We start from the raw sequence: 27,739 nt of genomic DNA, 5'->3' as shown, positions 1-27,739 counted from the left end.
TCTGGGTACATGAACATATTCACATACATATATACAGACTGAATTTCCACACCCCACAAACAGGCTTAATTTACAAAGAAGAGGTATACATTTCTTAGTATGTACATCAGTAGTTCACTAGCTAAAATGTTAGGTCAGAATACTGTACTAACATTTCAGAGCTACTCTCGTTCGATCCCATTAAAAAAAGAAAAAAGACATTCCAAATAAGCATATTCTTCTAACAGCAAAGACTCTTCCCACTTTTTTATTTTGACATCATGATAGTTCCATAAATTTAAAGTGGAAGATAGCTGTTCAATAAAAGCCATTTCATATATATAATATACAGAAGTTATTTTAAAAGTCTGTCATACAACAGATTCATTTGGTGCTACCAAAAACTTGCGATACAAATAAATGACTACAAAGGAAATCATCACTAAACCAAGACACACAGGAACTACACTTTTCCTTTCAGGGGAAAAAAATCCAAATAATTTCTACCATGTTAGAGGAACCAAGTTCATCTGTCAGTGTGCATTATCGTAGTCCCTTGAAGCAGGGACTCCTCAGAACCTTTAAATTTAAAAATGTTCAGGCATAATTCTGTCTGTACATTCAGGAACAATCAAATTCTGATTACATATAATTCTTTCATCGTGCAAAAGAGCCTCAGTTAATTGTTTTCTAAGGTCTAAAGTCAAATGAACTAATATTAGCAATTTCCTGACCAAGCTGTCAGAGAGGTACAGAGAGACCAGGCTGCTCAGCTGTCCTTCCTGCCGTGGCATGGCTACTTCACCTATTCCTTCATGTTTAGAACTAGCAGGGGTCAAAGTGGGACTTCGTCACTGCAGCCTTCTCACAAGGCTGTGTGAGAGAGGAGTTTCTCACGCCCAACAGCCTTTGCCACCCCAGAATACAATCTTTACAACTGTCTGTGCACAGGCGGAAGGGCGCAGGGAACAAGAGCAGGGTAAGACAGGTCCATAAATAAAGGGACGGCTAGGATAGCACACGGTATAAAAACCTCATCTGAAGTCTGCCCAGCACCCAAACCAGCAGAGCAGATGTCAGTGCAACTTGAACCTGGTCATTTATTTGAGTGAGGTTGGGAGTGGGGGAAACCAGTTTGGATGAAAAGAAGTTCATCCCTTTTGAGAACAAAGAAAATCAACAGGAATTTTAAAGGTCTCAATCAGAAAATGAACAGTAACTCTTAAGACTCCTTCTCAACTAGCCAAAACAAGCTAAAGATAAATGTCAAAAAATATCTTTCTGCCTAAATATTTATCTACCAATATATCCCACTGTTCCAATAGGCTTTTGATTGAAAGAAGAAAAAACATCAAACTAACCTTCAAACATTTTATAAGAGGTACCTTCATCTAGAAGTGACAAAAATAAATTAGTTTCCCCCAGTGACATTATTTAATCTCTAAAGCATAAAAAGCTATATAATATCATATACAAATTAACCAGTGTTCTTACAAAAGTAAAGCAGTTTTGGACTAATGACATTACACTGTATTTCTGGTGAAGTATGAGGCACAAGAATATATGCATTAATTAGGCATTTTCCGTCTAATCAGTCTCTATGGTTATCACTTAATTCTTGGCAATATGTAACTGGTGTGTATTTTGGTACATAAGTCACGAATTGTAGAGAACAAGAAGCAGTGTAGTATAGTAACAAGGTTTGTATTGGACAACGACTGACTGCGTTGCTGAACACATTTCTTTTATGAACTTTGTGATTTGTTTTGCAGATGGTCACTTGTGGTAGATCCTGCAAAGATAAAAGGAGAAAAAAATCAGTATAATTTGCTATTATGGTTTGAATATGAACTGTCTACAGGCTCATGTGCTGAAGGATCGAGTCTACTTTGAGAGGTACTAGAAAAGAGGCCGAGCTTAAGCTAGAGGAGCAGGACATTATCCCAGTAGTTACACTGTGCTCTGGCCCGCCTTGCTCCTGGTCACTGTGATGTGCTCTGCCTCACCAGAGGCCCATGGGGACAGTCTGGTCACATGCACTGAAAACTCAGACTGTGAGCCCCTCCTTGAAATCCTCTTAGGTTGCTTCCTCAGGTTTGTAATCAAAGCAAAGAAAAACTATGACAAACTCTGATATTAACTACCCAATTTGAAACTCTTCCCCTGGCATGGGTAATAAACAAGTATAAAAAATTTATTTTTATTTTTGTTGTTCGAGACAGGGTTTCTCCGTGTAGTTTTGGTTCCTGTCCTGGATCTTACAGAGATCCGCCTGGCTCTGCCTCCCGAGTGCTGGGATTAAAGGGGTGCACCACCACTGCCAACGCCTGGCGCAAATATAAAAACTTTAACAGCTCAGTAAGGTGTGTTTCATGTAGGCTAAATGAGACTGATTTGGAAGAGTCTAAACATATCATTAAATATTATAAAAGTAGGAATATATGTGGAGGCAGGACAAATAGACTTCAGAATAGATACTGGTATGTAATCGTAGGAAGAAAGTTAAGTTTTATAGCTCCAACTAACTACCTGATACTAAAAAAATTCACATAACCTGATAACTAGAAAATAGTAACTTCAGAGTCTACACAGTTCTCTCTTTATGGAAACAAATAAATGGAGGGATAAAGAAAAAAGGAAGAAGAGGGGAAAGAAGAAGGGAGCAGAAGATGAAGGCAACTGCCCACGTTTAAAATAGAGTACGTTTTACAGACCATGGAGGCTCTAACGGTTGGTTAAGAAGTGTTAAGAGGGGGCTGGAGAGATGGCTCAGTGGTTAAGAGCACTGGCTGTTCTTCCAGAGGTCCTGAGTTCAATACCCAGCAACCACATGGTGGCTCACAACCATCTTAATGAGATCTGGCACCCTCTCCTATATATATAAGATAAATAAATAAATCTTTAAAAAAAAAAAAAAGAAGTGTTAAGAGCCAAAGAGGAGAAGAACCTTGTCTCACTGAACCTTACTCCAGTTTTCCCCATCCTTGTGTACTTCTACGATGCCATGAAGTTACACTCCTATGTGAGGGTACTTTAGTTACTACTTCAGAAAACTCAGGTACCAACACAAAATTTTACATTCTGGTATACTTTCCTAGGAAAATAATTTACATATATAGTCTATGAAGTTTAGGTCTTCTAAGCAGAGATAAACAAGGGCAGTTAATTCTCAAGAGCCATTAGACAGGTTAGTGCAGCCCTCAACCCTCGTCAGAGAAGCCTCCTTATGTAGGAGAGAGTGCTTAATACAGAGACTCCCAACTGTTCAATACAGAGAGTAAGTGACCACGGAGTGCTTGGCCCTAAAAGGGACATCTTGTTGCCTCCTCAAGGCTCAGGGAACACAGAAGACGACTGGCCAGAACTAAAGGCTGGGGAGGACTGCTGTGAATAGTCTCTTCTGGACTTGACAGGGCCTTCAGACTCAGGCACTCGAGCAGCTGCAGATGCCTGCGCAACATCAAGCCAGTCAACATTCCAGTGTGGATGCAGGAGGGTCACAAGACCCCCCACCCCAACAGAGGAGTAACTGGCAGTTGATGGCTGCTGGGGGAGTCAGCTTTCTTCAGAGATGTGGGCTCTCACAAGTCCATGTTCCAAGAGATGACCCTACACTTATGCACACGGAGGCAACACTAACTGGGTTCAGTGAGTTGAGAGGACATGAAGTTGGGAGGGGATGTGGCTGGAGGTAGTCTGGGAGGAGTTAGAAGACTTAGGGAGCTGATGTGACCAAAATACGTGTAAAATTCTCAAAGAATAAATTAAAAATATTTCTGAAGAAAAAAAAGCTATGGAGAGAGGGGAAGGGAAGGAGGGAGAAGGAGAGAGAGAGAGAGAGACTGACTTGTCTTTATTGTGTTGAGTTGGGTAGGATTTCAGCAGCAAAGGAGGAGCATTCCTAACTTGTTACCACACACTGAGAGCTGACAGCAAAAGTGAATGTCTGAATGAAGCTGATGAGAAGTTACCAGAGTAGTTATAGAATGGGCAGGAAACAAAGACTTCATGGCAATTAGGAAACATCATATAAAGTTTGTGAGTGCTCTACCACTGAAGTACACCCCAGCCCCTATGTTTGATCAATTGAAAATAGATAATAGAAAAATTTAAGTTACTAGGATAAAGTTTGTTCAAGTTAAGTACTGTATTGCTGACACTATAACCAGACAATGACTTACCATCTCTTATCACAGAATTACTCCTAGTTTGCCACAAAACCTCACCAGCTTCTTTCTCAGCACGAAGAAAAGGAAGTGAATACACACACAGCTTCAGTAAATGGATAGAACGGTCACTGCACTTCTAAGACCAGCTATGCTCAATAACCCAGGCTGGCCTGACCTCTCAGCAATCCTGGAGCCGGCAGTAGTGCTGGATGACACACGTGCACTACCATAGCTGACTCATCTTTGTCAAACAGAATCATAGTTGATGATAACTAGGGCCTGGGGATACCTTCAGCGGTAGATTTATACAAGACCCTGGGTTTCATCCTATACCTCAAAGACAAATGAAATAAAATATATTTCCTATGACTGTTAATTGCTAGGCTGCAGAAAGTAGTCTAAGACTTAAGAAAAAGAGAGAAAAAAGGAAAAGTTGGATGTGATGGTGGACACCTGGACCCAGTGCTTGGGGGCCAAGGGAGGTGGAGTGGAGTTCTTGTGGGCTTCACAGCTCTTGGCTCTATCTCAATTTAAACTTAAGGGGAAAAAAGGAAATTAAAAAAAAAAAAAAACAAAACAGATAACAAAAAACCTAGTCAATGTCGTAAATCAATACCAACACTGCAAAGATGACACACTTTTTATACCTGGAGGAATGTCAAAACAATCTTTTCTATCAAAACAGGGTTTCTGAGCAAGGCATGGGGGTTAGTGTTTGTCATCCAGGCCTTGGGGACTGAGACAGGAAGACTGCTGTGATTTCAAGGCCAGCCTGTGTCACAGGACAAGACCATCTCACCCAAAGCAAAACTCCAAAACCCACCTAAAACACCCATAAACAGCACTCAACAGAAAACAAAACAAAACAAAAACTGCTTTCTTTAAATGAGTTCTAAAAGTATGTGTGAGACTCTGGATTCAATTTTCAACACCGTGAAACAACAAAAACAGGTAAGAAGTTTTAAGCTTTAATTGAGATTTTTTTCTTGTTAAACTAAACATGACTTCAGTCAAGCAAAATATCCTTACTTAAAGCCAAGTAAATAAGAAAAAAATATAATATATGGTTTTATCAAATTAATTTTATGCATAAAATTTATTTTGAAATTGATCCAAGGATTGAAATTGTAGAAACACTGACACAATAAAGTAAATCAGCAAAACGTTCTGAAGAATTTTCCAGAAGTTTCGACAAAGGAAGCCCACTCTCTTAGGCCCAGAGAAGCACAGTTCCAGCGAGAGTGACACTTTTAAGGCGTCTGACCTTGATTTGGCTCTTCAATAGTCATGCTGTCTCCATCTGCAGTCTCTGACATTTCTTCATCTTCGTCCTCATCATCATGCAGGTCTTTTGAAATTAACTGTCTAGCTAATTTAATATTCAGTCCTTCGTTGTAGTGAAGCTTTCTTTTCATTTCAAACTGTCGTTTCTTTTCTAGAAAAGATTTAAAAGTGCACTGTGAGCTTAGAAGGTCTCGACTTTGGGACGAGTCCAGACCTATTGTGTCAATGGGTCTTATTGCAAGACCCAATATAACTTAAGTTGTATTCACTTAAATTGTGTGCTCAATGGCAGAGTTAGGTAGTTTGTAATAAGACTATACAGCCCACAAAGTCTAAAATATTTACTTTATGATTCAAATATACACCTCAATTGATGAATAGGAATGGAAAAGTCATTAGAAATTCTGTGAAGAAAATTTAAAGACATAAGGAAATTCTGTAGCAATAGGTGAATGGGAGGCAAAAGGTAAACTATAATCCTAAGTACAAAGAATGCACAAACCCCAAGGTTTCTCTATGTAGCCCAGGATGCCCTACATCTCCTAATTCTTCGGCCTCCCAAATGCTATTATTATAGGCCTACACCAGGGCTGGAAAGACAGCAGCACATCTGGTCCACATGGCAAAGGGAAAGACCATCTCCTGCAGGTTGTCCTTTGCCCTCCCTCCACTTGAGCAAGCACACACTTGAGCACAGACGAAGCAAAATTGTGTAAACAAACCAATACAAACAAAACAGGCACACACCACACCTGATTATGACTTCTACTTTCACTAAGCAAAAAATCCTTTTACAAGTCCTTATCTGTTTAAAAAAACTCCTATGACTTTAGAAACATAATTAGTGGCAATTCAACTCAACTGCCACATTTTACTAACAGAATTTCACTGAACTGTTCATGAAGAAAAAAATGAAATAAGATTTGAACTAAAGCACCCATATAAAAAGTCAAACATCTTATAGCACGCATATGCATACATATACACTGAAACACAAATATAAAAAATAGCTAAAGGGGCTGGAGAGATGACTCCATGGTTAGAAGCATTTGCTCCCTCTTACAGAGGACAGGTTCAGTCCCCAGCACCCACCACGTGCGCTCACACCATCAGTAACTTCACAGTTCCAGGGGAGCCAGTGCCCTCTCCTGGCCTCTTTGGGCACTAGACATACATGTAGTACACATATAAAATGCAGGCAAATACTCATACACGTAAAAGTAACTTTAAAATGAATTAATAAAACTGTTAATGAAAAGACTTAAAATTCCATCATCCTTGCTTTAACAATGACTTTAATCTCAAAATGGCACAGCTATCACCAGAATAAGAATATTCAAAATTCTTATGATCCAATTCCTCCCAAGTGTTATTACCAAGATCTTGTCAGATCATTATTTCTTTTTCTCTATTTATAAAATACTTCTGAGCCAGCTGGTGGTGGCATAACACCTTTAATCCCAGGACTCGGGAGGCAGAGGCAGACAGATCTGAGTTCAAGGCTAGTTTGATCTACAGAGTTTCAGGACAGCCAGGGCTACATAAAGAAACCCTATCTCAAAGACAACAACAACCACCACCACCACCACCACCACCCAAAAAAACCCCAAACCAACAAACCACTTTTGAGATGGGGGTCATCTCCACATTGCTCAGACTGATCTGGAAACCATAGGCCCATCGGTCCTATCTCTGCTTTCTAAGGTTAGGTATGCAGGCATTTATTTACCAGAACAGTTAGACATCTCTAAGTATCCAGATGATGTGAAGACAAAGCTAATACTCACCCACACCTTTACTCATCAAAGTAATACATACTCAAAATTTTTATTTTTTTTTTAATTTTTTTGTTTTCGAGACAGGATTTCTCTGTGTAGCTTTGCGCCTTTTTTGGATCTCACTCTGTAGACCAGGCTGGCCTCGAACTTACAAAGATCCACCTGCCTCTGCCTCCTGAGTGCTGGGATTAAAGGTGTGCGCCACCACCACCCAGCTCATACTCAGAAATTTTAAAAGAAAATTACCTCCAATTTTATCATTCAAAAATGGGAGACAGAGGTGGCAAGGTTTCTTGCCTAGTATTCATTAATTTAATCCTCAGACCACACTAAAACAAAGCAAGACACCCAGAGATTACTAACATTTTTTAGCTAGACTTTAAAATATATTTTGCAAGGTGAATCCCATTTAAGGTGAGTTTGTTTCTACACTTCCTGTGTTGTTAACATGATCATATATCCAAGTTTATCCAGGACAGACTCGGTGATCATTTCAACTTTGGAAAAATTTAGTTTCAAGGCAGTGAGATATAATTATCTACTCTAAGCCAAAGGCTTCTGATTTCTCACTATTTTGTCAACTTTTTTATGATATAATTTATATAGTTTTTTGTGTATTCTATTATTATTTTCTCAATATAAATCTGTTTTACAAATGCATTACTCTTTATAAGACACAAAATATTTAAAAAGATGAAATATGTAAGTTATAATGATCATCAAACATTCAAGGCAAGTAATGTGTTGTGATATTTTTACTTCTGTAATTTTATGTACATACATACTAAGTAGGCACTGGTAATACGTTTAAATGCCTGAAACGGTTCTCAGACCATCCAGAGAATATGAGTAGCCTACTTTTTCATATTCACACTAAAAATAAAATTGTCCTCCCCCACCTCTGTAGTAGTACTGGGGATTGACTTCTGGGCTCAAGTATATCAGGCAAACAGTCTTAACAGCGAGTGACCAGTAAGAGAACGTTTCATAGTGCTATTTTGCTTGGCCTGGTTTTTTTGAGACAAAGTCTCTCATTATGTGGCCCTAGCAGGCCTAGAACTCTATTTGGACCAGCATGGCCTTGAACTTATAGTAATCAGTCTGCTTCTGCCTCCCAAGTGTTGGGACTATCCCTAGTACTGTGAATTAAAGGTTCACCACCACTCTCAGCTTCCATAATGCTTACAGGTTTAATTCCTAGGTTGCTATTCCTAGGCGTTGATATTGTAGTATTTTTATTTGTGAACTGTATACAGTCAAATAAATTTGTTATTCTAAGTTATATAATTTAAAAATCTGTACAGGGCTGGAGGGATATCTTGGTTTTTACTATTCTTGCAGAGCTCACACGGTGGTTCACAACTGTCTGTAATCCATTTCCAGTGGATCCAACGCCTTCTACATGGTGCACATACACAAATATAGGCAAAACACATTAAAAACAAACAAAAGCCTCTGTAAAATAGGAACTGAGAAGTCACGTGAATAGGCAAAATGTTCACCAAAGAAGCAGGAGCTGACCCCCAGCACCCAAATAAACTAGGCATGGTGTTGCACATTCGTAATCCTAGTTCTGGGTGGCTATGATAGGCAGAATCTGGTCATATGGCTCAGCCTAATTAGTGAGTCCCAGTCCCAGTCCCAGTAAGAAATCCTCTCAAAAAATGAGGTGGTCAGCTCCTGAAGAGTGACGTTCTCCCCAGACACCCATATGCACACACAATCTATAAAATCTCACTTCACAGAAAGCTAACATAAGTGATCTCAATCCTTTATTTATTTTTTTTCTTTATTTGACAGGCTGGCCTCAAATACACGAGGAAGCAAAGATGACCTTGAGCTTCTGATCCTCTTTCCTCTACCTCCCTACAGCTGGGCATTACAGGCCTATGCCACCATGGCCAGTTTATGCAGTACTGGGGACTGAATCCCTTAATTCTCATTTGATTATTAATATTAGTTTTGCAGTTCTACAAGGCAAAGCAATATAATACAAAAAATAAAAGCATATTTAGGTCTTATGAACTATATGAACTCAACAAGGCTATTATGTTTTTATATCTACTTTTATGACTATCTTGTGTAGTTTCACGTTATTAAGAGTTATTATTTACTGACCAATTAGAATATAAAACGACCAGTGTTAAGTCCATTAAATACTTCATTTCATTTAAGAATCACCAACAACTTAAAGTTTGTTTGTTTGAGATGGGGAAGGGGGGGGTGTCTTACTAAATTTCCCAAGTTGGTCCTGAACTTGAGGGCTCAATAGATCATCATGCCCTAGCCTCTTGAGTCTCTAGTACCATAGGCATATACTGCCAAACACACAACTAAAAAAAAAAAATTTTTTTTAATATTTCCCAATTTAGGAAATAAGAACTAGAGGCTCTGGGAAATTAGGCAACTTAAACAAGTATCAGACTTGGAGCATAAAATTGTATTTCTCAGACTCCATAGCTAATAATCTGAATTACTGTGTTATACATTAGATTTATTTATCTTAAGAATATCTGGGGCTAGTCAAGTGTAGTGGTGCACTTTGATCCCAGCACTCAGGAGGCAGAGGCAGGCAGATCTCGATGAGTTTGAGGCCAGCCTGGTCTAAAGAGCGAGATCTAGGACAGCCAGGGCTACCTAGTGAGATCCTGTCTTCAAAACAACAACAACAACAACAATAAAAAAGACTATCTGGGCTGGTTAAATGGCTCAGCAGGTGAAGGTGCTTGCTGCCAAGCCTAATGACCTGAATTCAAGCCCCAGATCCCACAGGATGGAGAGCTGTCTTCTGACATTCTCATGTGCTGGCTCAAGTGCCCACACATACACATAGAATAGCAAATATGTGTGTAAAAAGTAGTGTTTATTATCAGCTACAAGCCCAGTACTGGAGAGGCCCAGGCAGAGGATTACTGTAAGTTCAAGGCCAGACTACGCTACTGGGTAAGACCTTGTCTCAAAAAACAAACAAAAAGATCTATAAATTCAAAGTATTTTTCAGACATGTAATTATTTACAGTGAAAAACATCTATAATTTAGTAATTCCACCAGTAGGAAATCACTTAATAAAATTATATCAATAGGTCAAATGGTAGCCCCTGCAGGTTGACTCATGGAATTACAAACTGATGGATAATTACTCTTAATGAGACTGATAAATGTAGGTTAATAGAACCCTCATCCTTAATAGATAAAAGTTTTGGGAGAATAATATGGAAAAACCTAGAAAGAATTTGTATTTGAAATCTCTTCTAGGGCCCATGGTGCTATTTACTGTCAGATTCGCGTTAATGCTGAGAGTCCACCAAACAGGCTTCACTGGTGCTGCCCAAGAGCTCGACCAGCGAACCACAGCTCCAGCTTTGGATTATTTTCTTTTCTAAGAGAACAGGACACACAGGGCGATGGTGGCACGACAGACCAGCCTGGTCTACAGAGAGTTCCAGGACAGTCAGGGTGAAAAATCCTGTCTTGAAGCCCCGCAACCCCCCCAAAAAGAAAGAATGGGTATAAGTTGTTCCTCAGTACCTGAAGGATTGGATCCTGGACACCGAAGGACACCAGAATCTATGGATGTTCAAGTGCTTCCTGTACAATGGTATAATATTTGCATATAACCTTCACACATACTTTCTATGTTCAGTCATTCTAGGTTAAATGCTATGTAAACAGTTGCTGTGCTATATTGTTAGGGAATAATGACAAGAAAGACATGTCTATCCTTGTTCAATATGGGCTCATTTTTCTTCCCTCAAATGTTTCTGAATCATTGGTTAAATCTGCAGGTGTTGAACCTGCAGGCACCAATGGCCAACTAGGTATTTTATATTATTTTAAATATTTATATTTTAGCTAGGTGTTGGTGGCACACACCTTTAATCCTAGTTAACAGGCAGGAGGATCTCTGAGTCTGAGGCCAGCCTGGTCTACAAAGTGAGTTCCAGGACAGCCAGAGCTATACAGAGAAATCCTGTCTTGAAAAACTAAAAAGATTTATTTTTTAAATTGGATTTGTATGCCCAAGGCTGTAGTTAACAGCAGTTGTAACCCATCTGACATGGGTGCTGAGATCTGAACTCGGGTCCCCTGGAAAAGCAGTACACACTCTTAACACTGAGCCATCTCTCCAGCCCAATTTTATCTTGAAAGGATGATACATTCACATGGCTCAAAAAGTATAAAAAACAGCAAAGTAAAACATATTCTTATCTGACCAGTGTTCCATGCAAACAGAAACACACAAAGGCAGTAATGCCTTAACTAGGCATGTTCTGTCTGGAGCACAAGAACCTCTTCCATTCTGCAATGAGGGCTTCTCCAGCTTCTCTTCTAAGACATCACTACTCTGCTTCACGAGACCTATACAGATTTTCATTCTATAGTTTATCATCTTGGTTTTCTGCATCAATTTCACTGTCATTTATTTATTTATTTATTTATTTATTTATTTATTTATTTATTTATTTATTTATTTATTTATTTATTTATTTATTTATATCTTCCTGCCTTTACCTCTCTAGTATTGTGATTACAGACAACACAGTTTATTTGATGCCGGGGCTCAAACTCAGGACTCTGTGCACGCTAGTTAAGCACTCTCCCAACTGAACTACATCCCCAGCCCTGCATTACTATCTTAAAACAGAAAAGGCACAAACAACAAGGCAATCTATCCACCTGAAGATCATTCAAATACTCAATGACGCTAAAAGCATTAGTTTCATAAGTAGTTAGTAAATATCTTCTTTTTATTGGGCACTAAAAAAATACAAAGAAAAGAATTTTTGCAAGTATTGGAAAAATTGTAGTATTTCTTCCAACTTCTTCTAATCAGGGGGGAAAACTATTATATGAAAAACTCACATATATAGAATCTGAATTACAGATTCTTTTTCTATTGCTTTCTATTCCCTGCCCACCACTTCCCAAATATGAAAGTTATCTTCCAATCTTTCGAACAGGTTTATTTTAACAAAACTTATCAGCTTTGCTGAGCAGTGGTGGCACACACCTTTAATCCCAGCACTCAGGAGGCAGAGGCAGGTGGATCTCTGTGAATTTGAAGCCAGCCTGGTCTACAGAGTGAGTTCCAGGACAGTCAAGGCTACACTGAGAAACTGTGTCTTAAAAAACAAAATAAAATAAATAAATAAATAAAATTATTAGCACCATGCTGAAGGCAGCTGAAGGAATAACCTACCTCGCTCTTCAGGTGAGAGGTCAATATCTTCCTCTTCACTGCTATCCTGTTCCCGAGTCCGATACTTTGGCTCCGAGCCTTCAGCAGCAGCTAATCTACACAATATTTATGAAGAGAAGAAATTAGTAACTGTGTCGTTCTTGTACTATTTAAACGTCTCATTCAACTTGAGTCATGAAATTAACCCAAGATAATCAACAAATATTCTAGCTGTAAGTGATGAAGAAAACAAGAGAATGTAGGATGGATGTAGAGACGGGAAAGCAACAAGGACAGCAGAGTGGCTGCTAGAAATCAGTGCACAACAGGGACTTCTTTTTGCCTGTCTCACATCTTTACCACGTGGGTGTCAGGGTGTTTAAAAACATCACCACGAGAGAAAAACAGACGGAAGTATCCCCTGGTTCAGGCATTCTAACCTTGCCACCTCCTGCTTAGATTGGTATTAATTAAGAAACAAGACTGTAATAATTGCTATAAAAATCTAGTTAGGGGCCAGGAATCTTACTCCGCAAGTATTTAACACTTAGCCCTGGGTTCAATGTCAAGTAAACCCCCAAACATAGGTAAGTTTAACCTTTCATTTACAAATGTACAAGCAGGACACAACAAATGTCTTTGACTTAGCACAATTAAAACTCCCTCTAGGAAATGCTTTAGTACTTACTTCTTAGCTAAGATATCTGGAGTCATAACTTCGTTGCCTTCTGAATCGCTAAAGGCATCTTCATCATCACCTATCATACTAGGATGACAAGCATGTTTCTATTAATAAGCACATTATTAAAACTGATACATAAAATAAAACTGTATAGCTAGAAAACCAAGATTGAAAACATAATTTTATTTAATTAAAATAATAACTTGTTTAGAAGTTTGTTGTTACCTTTAAAATAGTTTCTACTCAATACATGTAGTTAGAGACAGCACTGGGCTGGGAATATAACTCAGTGGTAGTCTTTGCCAGACAGGTATAAGGCCCTAGTTCAATCCTCAGGAATAAAAAATGATAAAGTAAGCTTAACAAGAAAAGAACAAAGCAACCATAAAATACTGAAGACTCAAATTATCTGGGGGGAAAAAAACACCCTAAAAAAAAATGTCAATTTTTCTATCCAATGAGGCCAATGGACAAATAATGCAAAATAATCCACTTGTTGTTTTAGTATTTTGAGAGGGAACATTCTTGCTGTGTAGCCCAGCTGGTCTTAAATTTGTGATTACTGGAATTACCATTAGGCACTGAAAATGCTGAGCTCATTTTAGAATTTGTGTTTATATCTCACCATTAAGGACGAATTGGTCTACACAGACGTAAGACTAGGAAAAATAAACAGATCCTGTTGGTGGTTAATTCTGACTGCCTACTTCACTGGATTAAGAAATGCATAGAAACAGAGTCAAGTGGCCTCTCCTTTGTGGAAAACCTCCCAAAGAGCTTCCAGAGCAGGATTAATCCCTCTTGTACAGTGTGACAGAATCAAGAGTGCCCAGTGCACACGAGCTTCTACTCTGAGATTTTTAGTGGGCTCATGTGTCGCTTGTTCCTATTCCTTCAACTGTCTCACTGAATAGCTGATATATGAACGAATCTAAGGGAGAAAACAAAACAAAACAAAACAAAATGCCCAGGGAATTAGTAAAGCACAGCTCTAGGTATGTTTGTGATTACATTCCCAGAGAATATCAGATCATGAAGGCTCTGATCAAATGACAGATTAATCCCTTGAAAGATTCAGGATGGCATTATTAGAAATTTGTGCAAGGCAGGAGGTAGGACCTAGTTGAGGAAAAAGGTCACTGGATGTCATTGTTCTTTTTTTTTTTTTTAAAGAAAGAACATGAAGTTGGTGAGTAGGGAAGTGGGAGGATCTGAAAGAAATTAAGGAGGGGGGGAGAATATGATCGAAATACATTATATGGAATTCTCAAAAAACACAGTAACGTTTTTAAAATTCTCTACCACACATTCGCTCTGTGATGTTCTAGCCAGAGTGCATGGGGTCAAGCAACCATGGACAGACACTATGACTCTTTGAAACCATGAATCAAGAGATATGGAAATCCTTCCTCTCAAGTTTTTTTCTGCCAGGTACTTGGTCACAGCAACGAGAAAGCAAACTTATACAGACTCTAAAGATCTAATTAATAAAAACCTGCTGGTTTATATATTTATCCAAGGAAATGTAAAATAAACCCATGAACATTTAGGATTTAAGTAGAGTAGGATAAAGAAATATACTTTGTTGACATATAGCAATGTTCAACAGAAAATTCTAGGTTACAAATGAATTGTGCATATCTAAGATAAAAACCAATCTCAGCCGGGTGGTGGTGGCGCACGCCTTTAATCCCAGCACTCGGGTGGCAGAGGCAGGCGGATCTCTGTGAGTTCGAGGCCAGCCTGGGCTACCAAGTGAGTTCCAGGAAAGGAGCAAAGCTACACAGAGAAACCCTGTCTTGAAAAACCAAAAAAAACAAAAAACAAAAAACAAAAAACCAATCTCATGGAAGTAGCGGTAACACGGAGTGCTGAACTGATCAAGCTAACTAAGCACTCTATGCACACCAAGCCTGTTAGTGACCAAGCTACCTTTCTGCAGCTCGACAAAAGGATATATGGGGGAGGACAAACAAAATGAAATGCAACATCAAACGTCTACCATTCACATTTATCACATTTTAAATGTTACCCGGAAACAGGAAACAAAAACAAAAACAAAAAACAACTCCCCTATTCCCACCCCCCAAGTTATGTCTGATCTGAGTTTAGGACAATTATCCTCTAAAACAAAAGTGAGGGGTGGCTATTAGCTTGATTGAGAAGGAAGAAAATCCTGACATTGGAGTCTGGTTTGATAAAGGGTTTGAGATATAATTTAAAGTATACCCTGTAATTAAGAGGAGAAGGGGCACAAACTTCCATATTCTCCTTTCCTCAAATCTCATTACTATTTAGTTTTATTATCTGTATCTTCTGTTTCACTGCTTCTTTCTGTCACAGACTTTAATATAACATTTTTATGTGTATTCGTACTGTTTTTGTTAGCTTCACACTATCTCCCTAAGTCCTGTTAATTTAAAAGATAACATTTTTTGTTGTTGTTGATGTAACTCTTATCTGACATTCACGAAGTCCTGAGTTTAATCCATGGTAACACATAAACTGGGCATAGTCCTGTAATTCCACTACTATGGATGCAGGCAGGAGAACTAGAAAATCAAAATCTTCCTCAGCTACATAGCAAGTTCGAAGCTAGCCTAGGTTACATGAAACTCTATCAATACAGTTAGAATAAAAGCACACAACTTAGAGATTTATGTGGTTTTACTTTGATAAAATATCTTATTCCTGGAAATCTTTATTTTACAATACAGATTAAGCCATAATCTTAATTAAATGTCCTACTTATTTAGAATCTGTATTGCCTCATAATGCTTATTATTGCATTATTTTTGTCTCTTTTTGGATACTGCTATACAATATCACTTTACAATTATATTTTAAAATTCTAACTGGACCTGGTGGTTCACCCCCTGTAATCTCAGCATTCAAGAGGCTGATGCAGGAGGACTACTCTGACTTCAATGCCAGCTTGAGATATATGGTAAATTCCAGGCCAGCCTGAAATATAATGTATGATATCTCAAAATAAATAAAAAATAAAAATTCTGAGACTTATACAAAACTATCTGTCTTCCATATAGTTTTCCCTTGTTTGCAAAGAAAACCTCTGATTTCTACTTGGGGAGCAAAAAACCCTCCAATCTCATCTTCCTTTCAAAGAGGACAAACTTTGGTGCTGGAGGGAGAAATGGGTCAGCAGTCAAAAGCATTTGCTGCTCACCAGGGACCTGAGATTAAGTCTCAGTACTCACTCATAGCAAGTCGCTCACACCACCTCTCCAGCTCCAGGGCCACATAAGTAACAATAATGAAAAGAGAAGACAACACTCACTAATGTGTGTGTGTTAGCATCCAACCACCATCCAGGTGCAATAATATTCATTACTACAACAACAGTGTACAGTTACACATTATTAACAAAAATGTATTCAGGCAGACCATTAGCTAGCACTCTGGCAACAACTGAAACAGATTTACAGTTTCTGTTATGTAGAAATTGTATCAAGGCAAACGGAAACAAGCAGGAAAGAAAGGATGTCTATGTCACATTACTTGTGGTAAGGAGTGTTTGGCTCATCTATTTTCATCAAACCATAGTCTTTGTCAGCTGGATGATATGTTGCCAGGATGTTCATTTCATCCCACTTCTGGGACTTTTTACTGAAATTAAAAAGGAGAAAGAAGCATTTAGTGTCCATATTAAAAATAAAGTTTCATAATTTATATCAGGCACTCTAAATACTATTATACTATGGCATACTTAGTCTTTAACTGGCCTACAGAAATAAAAAGTAACAACTGAAATAAAAGCCTCCTCACTGTCCTATCTGAGTAGTTAAGTGCTTATATACATACACCACACATATATACACATGAGTGTATGTGCGTTTGGATACAAGGTCTCATTATGTAGGAGTGGCTAACCTGGAACTTGCTATGTATAGCAGCTTGGCCTTCAACTCACAGACAGCTGTCTGCCTCTGCTGGAATAAGAGACTTATGACACTATACCCTGCTATAAAATTTTTTTCTTTTTCTTTTTTTTTTTTTTTTTGTTTTGTTTTTCAAGACAGGGTTTCTCTGTGTAGCTTTGGAGCCTGTCCTGGATCTCGCTCTGTAGACCAGGCTGGCCTCCAACTCACAGAGATCTACCTGCCTCTGCCTCCCAAGTGCAGAGATTAAAGGCATGCACTACTCCCTGGCTAAAATTTTTAACAAAGAAAACCTCCAAGGGCATGCATGCAGTACACATACATGGAAGCAAACACACACAGAAAATAAAAATAATGTTTATGATTTTAAAATCTAAAATCTTTGGTTGAGAATTCTAAAAACAAGATAGCAGAGAATGAGTTTAGAAAGGAAGTGTCAATTGTGTTCGTGCTCAGTTTCATCCACTCTTGTCCTATAACAGGACTCAATTTTCAAAAATATTTGGCTGGAGCTGAGTATCTGGCACACATGTTTAATCCCAGCACTCGGGAGGCAGAGGCAGAGGCAGGAGGATCTTCTGAGTTCGAGGCCAGCCTGGTCTACAGAGTGATTTCCAGGACAGCAAGAGCTACACAGAGAAACCCTGTCTTGAAAACAACAACAGAAAGAACTGTATCATTATTACTGTGTGCATATGTAATGGGGGGGGGGCAAAGTGAGGGGTCAGAAGACAAGCTGAAGAAGCCAGTCCTCCCCCTTCCATCTTTTATGTGGGCTTAAGGGGCGAAACTTGGGAAACTCAGGCTGTCAGGGTTGCATGGCCACTGCTTTCACTCTGAGCCATCTCCAGTTCAAGAACAAATACTTTGGAAGCAATTACGCTGGCTTTCTATTTCTAGGTAAACCTGCATTTCCAGAAATTTTATTTTGCTAAATAGATCTACCACCTACAAATTTGTTTAAAAATCATTAAATATTATTTGCTTAGGAAGTAAATAATCCAGTCTGTTCATGGACACATTCCAAGGAAGCTCAGAGTGAAAAGAAACATACTTTTAAAGAATTAAGACAGAGTTGTGGAATATTACTTTAACTATGTACAGGTGTGTTAAATTTGTTTATGCTGTATTTGATAATTCTGTAAAGATGTATTGCACTTGTTTCACCTTGCCTGCCTAAGGCACCTCATCAGTCTAATAAAAAGCTGTACAGCCAATGGCTAGGCAGTAGAGGGATAGGCAGGGCTGGAGGGCAGAGAGAATAAGTAGAAAGAGGAATCTAGGCTCAGGAGAGAGAGGAGGAGGGAGAAAAAGAGATGCCCCGGGCCAGTTAGCCAGTCTCAGAGGAAGCAAGAAAACAGTAGGACATACAGAAGGAAAGGTTAAAAAAAAAAAAAACCCTGAGGCAAAATGTAGATGAAGAGAAACAGGTTAAATTAAGTTAAAAGAGCTAGTGGGACAAGCCTAAGATAAGGCTGAGCATTCATAATTGATAATAAGTCTCCGTGTCTTATTTGGGAGGTGGTTGGCAGTCCAACAAAGCCTGCTACACAGAGGGACTGGAGAGATGACTTCCTGCTCTTCCAGAGGGTCCAGGTTCTATTCCTAGCATGGTAGCTCAACTATAACTCCAGTTTCAGGGGATTCAACCCCTCTTCTGACCTCCAAAGACATCAGGCATACACGTGGCACAGATAAATATTCAGGCAAAACATCCATACACTTGAAAAACAAAAATAAATCTAATATAAATTTAATTATAAAAATTTAAGACAAAAAACAATTGAGCAGCTCCTGATTACTAATAATGAAAAATAATTGATTTACGCTTGAAGAGCAAGCTCAAGGAATCCATCCCACTTACACCTCAACACCATGAAAATAGACACACACTACTGTGTCCTTTTCATGGGAGCTGTCCTGGAACTAGCTCTGTGGACCAGGCTGGCCTCAAACTCACAAGATCTGTCTGATTCTGACTCCTGAGCGCTGGGATCAAAAGCTTGCGTTGTGATTACTGCTGGTATGTACAGTACTTTCTTTTTTTTGTTTGTTTTGTTTTTTCGAGACAGGGTTTCTCTGTGTAGCTTTGCGCCTTTCCTGGATCTCACTCTGTAGACCAGGCTGGCCTTGAACTCACAAGATCCACCTGCCTCCCAAGTGCTGGGATTAAAGGCGTACGCCACCACCGCCTGGCTGTACAGTACTTTCTTAAGCTCTAAGTTTACATTTAATACAGTTTTCTGGATGTGAATTATGATTAAATATATTTAAAAAGTATTTTTAAAAAAACATTAACAATTTAGCTGGGTGCTTTCTAATCTCAAAACAAAACAAGGTATTCCTAAATGACATTAACACTGCTGAACTAAATATAACGTCATCCCACATGGGTAGAAAGAGAAAGGAGGAGGCAAGGAAATGGTTCAGTAGGTAAAAACACTAGCCCTCTTGAGCCTAGCTACATGAATTCAATGCCGGAACCTATGTAAAAAGAGACAGAGGCAGGTATCTGTAATCCCAGCATTACGTTAGACAAGAGATGTAGACAGGAGAATTTCCTAAATGAGCCTGTAGAAGCAAGAGTAACTGACCGTGTACTTCAGAAAGGTGGAAGGCAAGAATGAGCTCCTGGAAACTGTGATATTTGCACATGCATGCTCAAGCGTGGGTATGCACAGTCTCTCACACACACACACTCTCTCTCTCACAAACACAAATACTCTCACACATTTTTTTTTTTAAAGAAAGATACAATTTAGGCTGGGCGTTGGTGGCGCACGCCTTTAATCCCAGCACTCGGGAGGCAGAGCCAGGCGGATCTCTGTGAGTTCGAGGCCAGCCTGGGCTACCAAGTGAGCTCCAGGAAAGGAGCAAAGCTACACAGAGAAACCCTGTCTCGAAAAACCAAAAAAAAAAAAAAAAAAAGATACAATTTAGATGGATATTTGGCGTTTAAAGGGTGTATCTAATCTGAGGGAAGAGATACCAACACCCTGTAAATTTGTTTTGTAGGATGATATAAAGAAAAATATAGAATATAAGAGGAAATTACATTTCTTAAGTTTTAGAATAAAATTAGTAAGTATAATCCCAGTACCCTAAGCCATTAATAATTTGGATTTTTGCATTTTTCTTCTCATTCTATATATTAAATAATATATAAATACAAATTAGTATAATATATTTTTAAAACACATATATACTAATATATTTAAACTATATATAGTGTTATAATAATAAGCTAATTTTTTTGCCTTTAATAACTGAGTAATATTTGATGTAAGCTAGCTGTTAGGTATTTAGATGTAATCTAACACTTTCTTATTTACAACAGACAAAAACAGATATATTTTCATACATTCTACTTGCTGATGATTTTAGGATAATTTGCTAAAATAGTCTTTTTCTCTTTAGATGGGTTCTTTTTGTTTGTTTGTTTTGTTTTTGTAGACAAGCTTTGGAGCCTGTCCTGGATCTCGCTCTGTAGCCCAGGCTGGCCTCGAACTCACAGAGATCCGCCTTCGAGTGCTGGGATTAAATGTGTGTGCCACCACCACCCTGGCTTTTAGATGGGTTCTTACTGTGCTATTCACATTAGTCTTAAACTGACAGATTCAAGTGACCCTCCTATGTCAGCCTTCTAAATAGTCACAATTCTAAGTATGGGCCACTGTATTTGGCATCTAAAAAGTTTAAAAAAAAATTTTTTTTTTAAGATCACTTATGTCAGGTGGTGGCAGCATATGCCTTTTAATCCCAGCACTTGGGAGGCAGTGGCAGGTGGATCTGAGTTTAAGGCCAACCTGGTTTACAAAGAGAGTTCCAGGAGAGCCAAAGCTACACAGAGAAACCCTGTCTCAAAACAAAACAAAACAATCCTCCTCCCCCCCCCACTCTGCCCCGCTGCCAAAAAAAAAAAAACCCTAAAACCAACCAACAAATAAAAAAAACCCGACCATTTATAATGTCACCAATCATTACCAAAACATTTCTGAGACTGGGTATTTGTACTTTTCTAACTTACTGAGTATAAAGTAGTGTTTAGCCAGGCAGTGATGGAGCACCCCTTTAATCCCTGCACTCAGGAGGCAGAGTCAGGCAGATCTCTGTGAATTTGAGGCCAGCCTGGTCTACAGAGTGAGTTCCAGGACAGGCACCAAAACTAGAGAAACCCTGTCTCGAAAAAGCGAAACAAACAAAAAAAGTAGTATTTAAAAGCTGTTTTGTACTTATCACTTATTATCTAACACAAATGCTTACTTTACTTGTATGAACTGTTTACATCCTTTGTACAGCAACTCCAAGTTCTTCAGATTAACAAAAGCACATGACACGTGAAAGTTGAATTTACCTGACCTACATTTATAACAAATCTGAATCCCAACTTTTTCTTGTCTGTCTCCATTTACCATGTTCTCTTGTAAATGGAATTGAAAGTCTTATATATTTAAGGCTGTACTAACCTTCATTTCCTCAGTACAAAATTAGGAGGAAAAAAAATCTTTAGAAATGCTCAAATTCAAATCCAAGAAAGTCTATCTTGAAATTAAAGGAGGGGTGGGCACACTAAAATTAAGACTGTAAAACAAGCTCAAAATTGCTAAGAATTCTTAGGTAGAAAGCAAATGAAGAGAAGAAACTGTCAATAGAGACAATGGGCACGGAAATTAGCATTACTAAGGTTTCAGTGGAATTAATGTTAGTGGCAGAATATAAAAACCAAGGAACAAACCTGGATTCAGTTAAAATATCACCTCAACTATAGGACACTTTCTGTCAGAAATTCCAGATAAAAACTGGGGTACCAGGACATGGCAGATCTGCTGTGGTAGCTAAACTTGCTGGTTTCCGTGCCCTTCCCCTTGGGTGACCAGTTTGCAGACTGTTTAAATCTTGTCCTGTTCTTAAAGCCACTTGTTTCCTTTGTTGGTTCCAATGTTGCCATCTCAAAGGCCTCCCACAACTACTTGTTGTTTCTGCTGGCTTCTTTGATACTTTTGCCTCTGCTCAGAGTGGCAAGCCAGTTTTGCTTCATAGTATTAAACCTTAATTTCAAATTTTAATAAACAGGTTTTTGTTTGTTTGATTTTGTTGGTGGTATTTTTAGAAAAGATTTAAGATTTTGAAGCCTGTTATCATAACTGAAATTATACTAGGACTTAACAATAAAGCAAGCAGAAGCAAATAAAAGGTAACTTTTAGGAAACAACCTTTTAATTTTAATTAGCTTTGACTTTTAACACTCCACATACCTGAATAGACAGAAAGACAATGTCAGAACATAATTGTATCTTAACTTATAGCAATGGAATTCCAGTACCTTGGGGAGTAGGGGGTTCACAAAGCCTAGACTGGCCTTGAATGGATATGTAGCTAAGGATGACCCTGAACTCTCATTCCTCATGGCCCCCACCAAGTGCTGAGATTATGTATGTTGGTCATTATCCCTCCCTCAAGCATTATTTTGAAAAGTTGAATTTACCAGATCTACAATAGAGTCTGGATTGAGCTGGCTAGCAAAACTCTGAAGCAGACTATGTAAAAGAACCCAAAGGGCATAAAAATCAGATTCTACATTTCTGTAACAAGACAGGACTAAGGTCCTGGGCTCAGTATTTTAACTAATCTAAGACTTATACTAATGTACAGATAAAATGTATAATTCATTGATAGTCAGAATTAATAAAATCAATGAATAGTAGCAGACAGGATTCAGATTAGGCATAAAACGACAATTTCTCCCTAAGACAGGATATAGTAACATTTAACACACTTTTAATAACTGTAAACGAACACTTTCACTCATATCTGAAAAATACACCTTACAATGAATAGCATCTTATAATCACAGGGATTTTTTTTCTTTTTCTGGTGAAAGTTTCTTAGACTCAGTGGGGCAATGTTTTCAATGAACTGCATACATTTGCTCTAGATGTTAGGTTAGGCCTTTGTAAGATGTGCACTACATTCGAAGTATCCTGAAACAACTATGGGAACTCCACAATCATAGGAGAGGACAGCGGCTTTTGAAACAGTTGAGCAGTGTGGTACCATGTTGCAATGTGCTTGTACTTAACTTGCCTAAATATGTAGAACTGTGGAGTGTATCCATTTTTAATTAACTAATACTTGACAAATGTCACCACTCACAGCAAATAAGTTATTAATTCAATTAGAACTAGAAAATAAAAACACCTGTCAGATATGTTGGTGTGTACCTGTTATCCTATATCTCTGGGGGTTAAGGCAGGAGAACTGCAATTCCAAGGGTTTATATAGTGAGATCTTATTTTAAAAACAATGCAATAAATCATTTAAAAACAAATTTCCAAATAATGATTTGATCAGTCTTGAAAAGAACTGAAAAAAAAAAAAACAATCAAAACACTAAAGACTATTTTAAAAGTTGAATTTACCTAAATAAATAAATAAATAAAATAAAATAAAATAAAATAAAATAAAAAAAAAAAAGGCCGGGCGGTGGTGGTGCACGCCTTTAATCCCAGCACTCGGGAGGCAGAGGCAGGCAGATCTCTGTGAGTTCGAGGCCAGCCTGAGCTACCAAGTGAGTTCCAGGAAAGGCGCAAAGCTACACAAGAGAAACCCTGTCTCGGAAAAAAAAAAAAAAGTTGAATTTACCAAATTTCTGAAATCCCAATGTAAAATTTACAAACCTCACTTTACTTATACATTGTCCTTTTAACAAAACTTTGTACTTGCTGAGTACGGGTGGTGTGTGTGTGAAGGTCAGAGGACAACCAGGGTGTCAGTCCTGGCCTTCCTTGTTTGAGATGGCACCCTTTTTTCCCAGAGTATGCCAGGCTGGCTGAAGCTCAAGCTTCTAGGGACTCCAGGGTCCTCCTTCCTCTGCTCCCCATCTCCCTACACAAGCACCGGAATTACAGATGGCATGCTCTCCTGTCTGCTCTTACAATGGGTTCTGGGGATTCAAAGTCAGTCCTCACACAGGCACAGCAAATGCTTTACCCACTAAGCCATCTTCCTCAATCCCTATATTCACTTTAAGAATTATAATAGTATGCGTGTGAGTATGAATTATGCTCTCAGTAATTAACTGCTATATAAAATAATATCCTTCAGTAACTGGGGGCAGGTGAGAGGGATACTGATGAAGCAATTACATTTTACATGACACAAGCATGTCAAAAGGCAGGCTTCCCTCTTACTTGCAGGCTCTCTAATTGGGAATTTCCTTACTGGAACCCCTCTCTATATAATCTGAACAATACTGAAGGTGGTTTCCCGGATGCTCACAGACATCGGCAGAAGAGGAAAAAATTGAACTGTCCACAGAACATGTTGCCAGCTGTGGCCAAATATGGAAAGGCTTTGCTTGCTGCTCTCAGCTCTCATTCTGTAAGTGTTCTTTGCTTTTTCTAATTACTAACATACATTTCTGAACTCCCTGTACAAAAGGATGAGTTTCACTGACCTTTGGATACATGTACATCACATGCATACATACACATACATACAAGTGTGTATCTTCTTTTCCCTTCTCTTTCCATGTTGGGGATCAAACCTAGAGTCTTACATATGTGAGGCACACTCTACCACTGAGCTACATCCTAGCCACAAGTATGCATTTTGTGGTCTACCTAGTACTATGAACTTCACTGTTTCTGCTGGTGAGTGGCTCCCGAATGTGAAGTGTTGCCCAGTGTCCCTAAGTGCAAGAAGGCCATGCTGTCACTTACAATGGATAAACTTCATCTGGGCTTGAGTGCTACTGGCCATGAATTCAAAGCTAATAAACACTACATATTAAATAAGGTGTCTTTAAGTAGAAACACACAAAACAAGGTTAAGTAATGATCAGATGATGACAATTTATGACCAGAGGCTTGAGAGAACATAATCCCTTATTTTCCTTAGGATCAAAGACTCAATGCTTACAACAATGCTTAGCATCTGTGGGACAATTAAAATTACTAGAGTAACAGCAATCAACTTAGATCTCTGGCTGTTTCCACATTAATATGATGGCCATCTGTGTTACACACTGCTCTAACATTTCCAATTAGACTGATATGCTACCTTTATGTTTCTGGATTCTAAGTATATCACAATTGCAAGAGCCACTTGTTTTAATTCTTTTTAAATATCAGACTGGGGGTATTGATTTTAACTAAATTAAGCATAAACATAAAAAGTTTGTTTCAAATTACAATATTATTTCTATTAAGAGACACTATTACTATTGCTTACATGAATTATGACAACACAGTTCTATGAATTTTTTTTGCTTTACAATCTTCCAACAGTGATTATTAAAAGGCTTATCTTTTTTTTTTTTTTTTTTTTGTGATATATATTTTTTATTTTACAATACATTCAGTTCTACATATCAGCCATGGGTTCCCCTATTCTCCCCCTCCCGCCCTCCCTTACCCCAGCCCCTCCATTCCCACCTCCTCCAGGACAAGTCCTCCCCGAGACTGTGATCAACTTGTAGACTCAGTCAGGAGGTCCAGTCCCTTCTCCGACTAAGCCAGTGTCCCTGCATAAGTTCTGTTTCAAACAGCCAATTCATGCATTGAGCACAGGACTTGGTCCCACTGTAAAAGGCTTATCTTTTACCAGCTGGAACCATGTATCATAAACTTCAGTGAATTAGAGTTTGGTAGCGCCTGCTGAAGATACGGCTACAACTACAGTCAAGGCAATCAACTAGCTTATAAATCCTTTTTAAGTGGACCTGCCTTGCCAGGAACTCTTTCAGAAGAAGCAATTTATCTAATGGAATCAGCCTCATTTAGTGGAATTGGGGGGGGGGGTATCTGAATGTAAATCCATCCCGGGCAACCATGGGAGTCAGGGGAGGCTAACCTATAGCATGGTGCTCTAGATTACAGTACATCACATTTAAGAATGCATGGAAGTCAAGCGGGCAGAAAAAAAAAGATACTTGGTAGTTGGAAAAAAGCTCACCTGGATAATATGAAAGTCAAGGAGAACCCCATCCCTCCTGCTTAATATTCAAGCTGTGGAAGTGCCCTCTGTAGCTATTTTTAAACATCTTGATCTTCTTGCTATTGTTATGTTTCGGGCATTCTGTTTCTCCAATGACCTACAATCACTGTCAAATCCCGTTAAAGCAGCTTACTCCAAGCAGAGGTTGGGAGTTGCACGTGAAAGAAAGCTAAGAGTCAAACCAAAAGAAGTTTGGGGTTGCAGGGCAAGGCCGAGGCCCTTTCTAGTTTCTGCAGGCCACAATCCTAAACAGAACTTCCCTAAATCTGTTCCCAGCTATTCACTCTTAGGATTCTAAATTAGATCCTTATTATAGGAATGCCCTAGTTCTAATAGTCTTAAGATTTCATCAGCATCCTCATTTTAGGACGCTACTACTACAAATTTCAGTAACTTTTCTAAAGCTTTATTTCCGAATGCAAGAGTTCTTACTTACATTTTTAGTAACATACTATCCAAGTCCCCTTACCGTCTGACCCTGAGGTATCCTTATACCTAGACACTGTACTGTAACAGTATTTTCATTGAGCACTGAACCCTGGGTAGTTTCCTCTGTAGCCAAAACACCTCTTTTCAGGCTGGTATATTGTTCCATTATACAAATGTACCATAATTAATATTTCACCAGTTCTCACTAATGGACCTTGGGTGGTTTCCAGGTATTTACTATTACACACAATGCTCTCCGTCAACATCCTACGTTGCTTCTCTCTGAAACAGTTCAGAGTTTTAGATACGCCGGACTGGACCCAAAACTAGAAAGCACCAAAACTCTAACTTCAGGTACAAAAAATACTTCGCAGTAATAACTTTCCATTAAATCTACACCAGTGACTTTTAAATTTTTGGTTTCACTTAGTGCGGAGATTATAAACCAGGAACTGGCAAGTCGAATGCGGGAAGATGCTTAGTGGGGTTTGTGTTTATGTTTTTGTTTTTTTTTTTAATTTTGTTTTGATCTCATTAGCCTCCCTAGACTGAAATTTAGGGTCAAGAAAGTAACTCTTCTGCCGCAGAATTTTAGCTACCTCGGGCTTAGGGCACCGAATCATAAAAGCTTAAGAGCTAACGCTTTGAAACTTCAATTTGCTTCTTTAGTGTCCCCAGGGCCACCAAGTTCAAAAGCCAGGTTTACAACGCGCACCTGTACTTAACAAATAAAAACACGACAGACGCCACCTCCGCCGCCCGAGCCTCGGCCGGCTGCCCGCCCCCCCCCCCCGACCCTGCCCCGACCCCGCGGCCGGAGGGGCAGGGCCGAGGCCGGCTCCCGGCAGCCGCCCGCCCGTCCGTCCGCCGGCCTCCCCGGCTCTCACTCACCTCAGCTCCTCTTCGACGGTCCGGCGGGGCTGTTCGGCCGAGGCCACCACCGGGGAAGCCGCAGAGGTCTTGTTCTTCAGGATTCCCTTGATGGGCCGGTGCGAGGCCGTCGAGGCCGCCATTGCCGGTCGCTCCGGCTGTTGGCTCAGGGTCGCTGCTGGCGTGGGGTCCTGGAGGAGAAGGGGTGGGCGCTGCAGAGACCCTCCAGGCGGCCGCGGAGCCCAGGCCGGGCTAAAGCAGCCGCACCCGCTGTCGCGGAAACCACTACCGGGCGTCACCGTCACGACACAATGCCCGCAAACGCCACAGCCGACGCCGCGCGGCGGGCGGCCCTCAGCCGCCGGCACAGCAGACCGCGGCCCGCGGAGGAGGCCGGACGAGTGGCCCCAGCGCGGGAGCGACGCGGACGCCCAAGCCCAGCTCGGCCGGCCCTCTCGCGATATCTAGGGCG

General features: G+C 39.4%; 1 protein-coding gene across 1 annotated transcript; it reads right to left on the bottom strand.

The window, feature by feature from the left end:
- On the bottom strand, positions 1-27,712 carry Ppp1r2 (protein phosphatase 1 regulatory inhibitor subunit 2). Its single transcript, XM_028894091.1, has 6 exons — positions 27,289-27,712; positions 16,592-16,699; positions 13,079-13,156; positions 12,412-12,506; positions 5,413-5,583; positions 1-1,771 (listed from the first exon to the last, which is right to left on the bottom strand). Exons 1-6 carry the CDS (start codon positions 27,408-27,410, stop codon positions 1,725-1,727), a joined length of 621 nt encoding a protein of 206 aa, XP_028749924.1. The 5' UTR covers positions 27,411-27,712; the 3' UTR covers positions 1-1,724.
- Positions 27,713-27,739: the final 27 nt, after the last annotated feature.

This window comes from Peromyscus leucopus, chromosome 12, assembly GCF_004664715.2.
Source record: "Peromyscus leucopus breed LL Stock chromosome 12, UCI_PerLeu_2.1, whole genome shotgun sequence".
In the NCBI taxonomy this organism is placed as follows: Eukaryota; Metazoa; Chordata; class Mammalia; order Rodentia; family Cricetidae; genus Peromyscus; species Peromyscus leucopus.
Note: the sequence above shows the minus strand (reverse complement) of the source record. Positions and strands in the feature narration are given on the sequence as shown.

Coding starts and splice junctions, on each gene's coding strand:
- Ppp1r2 (XM_028894091.1), bottom strand. CDS start 27,410: ATGGCGGCCTCGACGGCCTCGCACCGGCCCATCAAGGGAATCCTGAAG. Junction 12,507..13,078: donor CCAGATATCTTAGCTAAGAA/GTAAGTACTAAA, acceptor AATATTGTGTAG/ATTAGCTGCTGCTGAAGGCT. Junction 5,584..12,411: donor CCTCTCACCTGAAGAGCGAG/GTAGGTTATTCC, acceptor AATCTTTTCTAG/AAAAGAAACGACAGTTTGAA.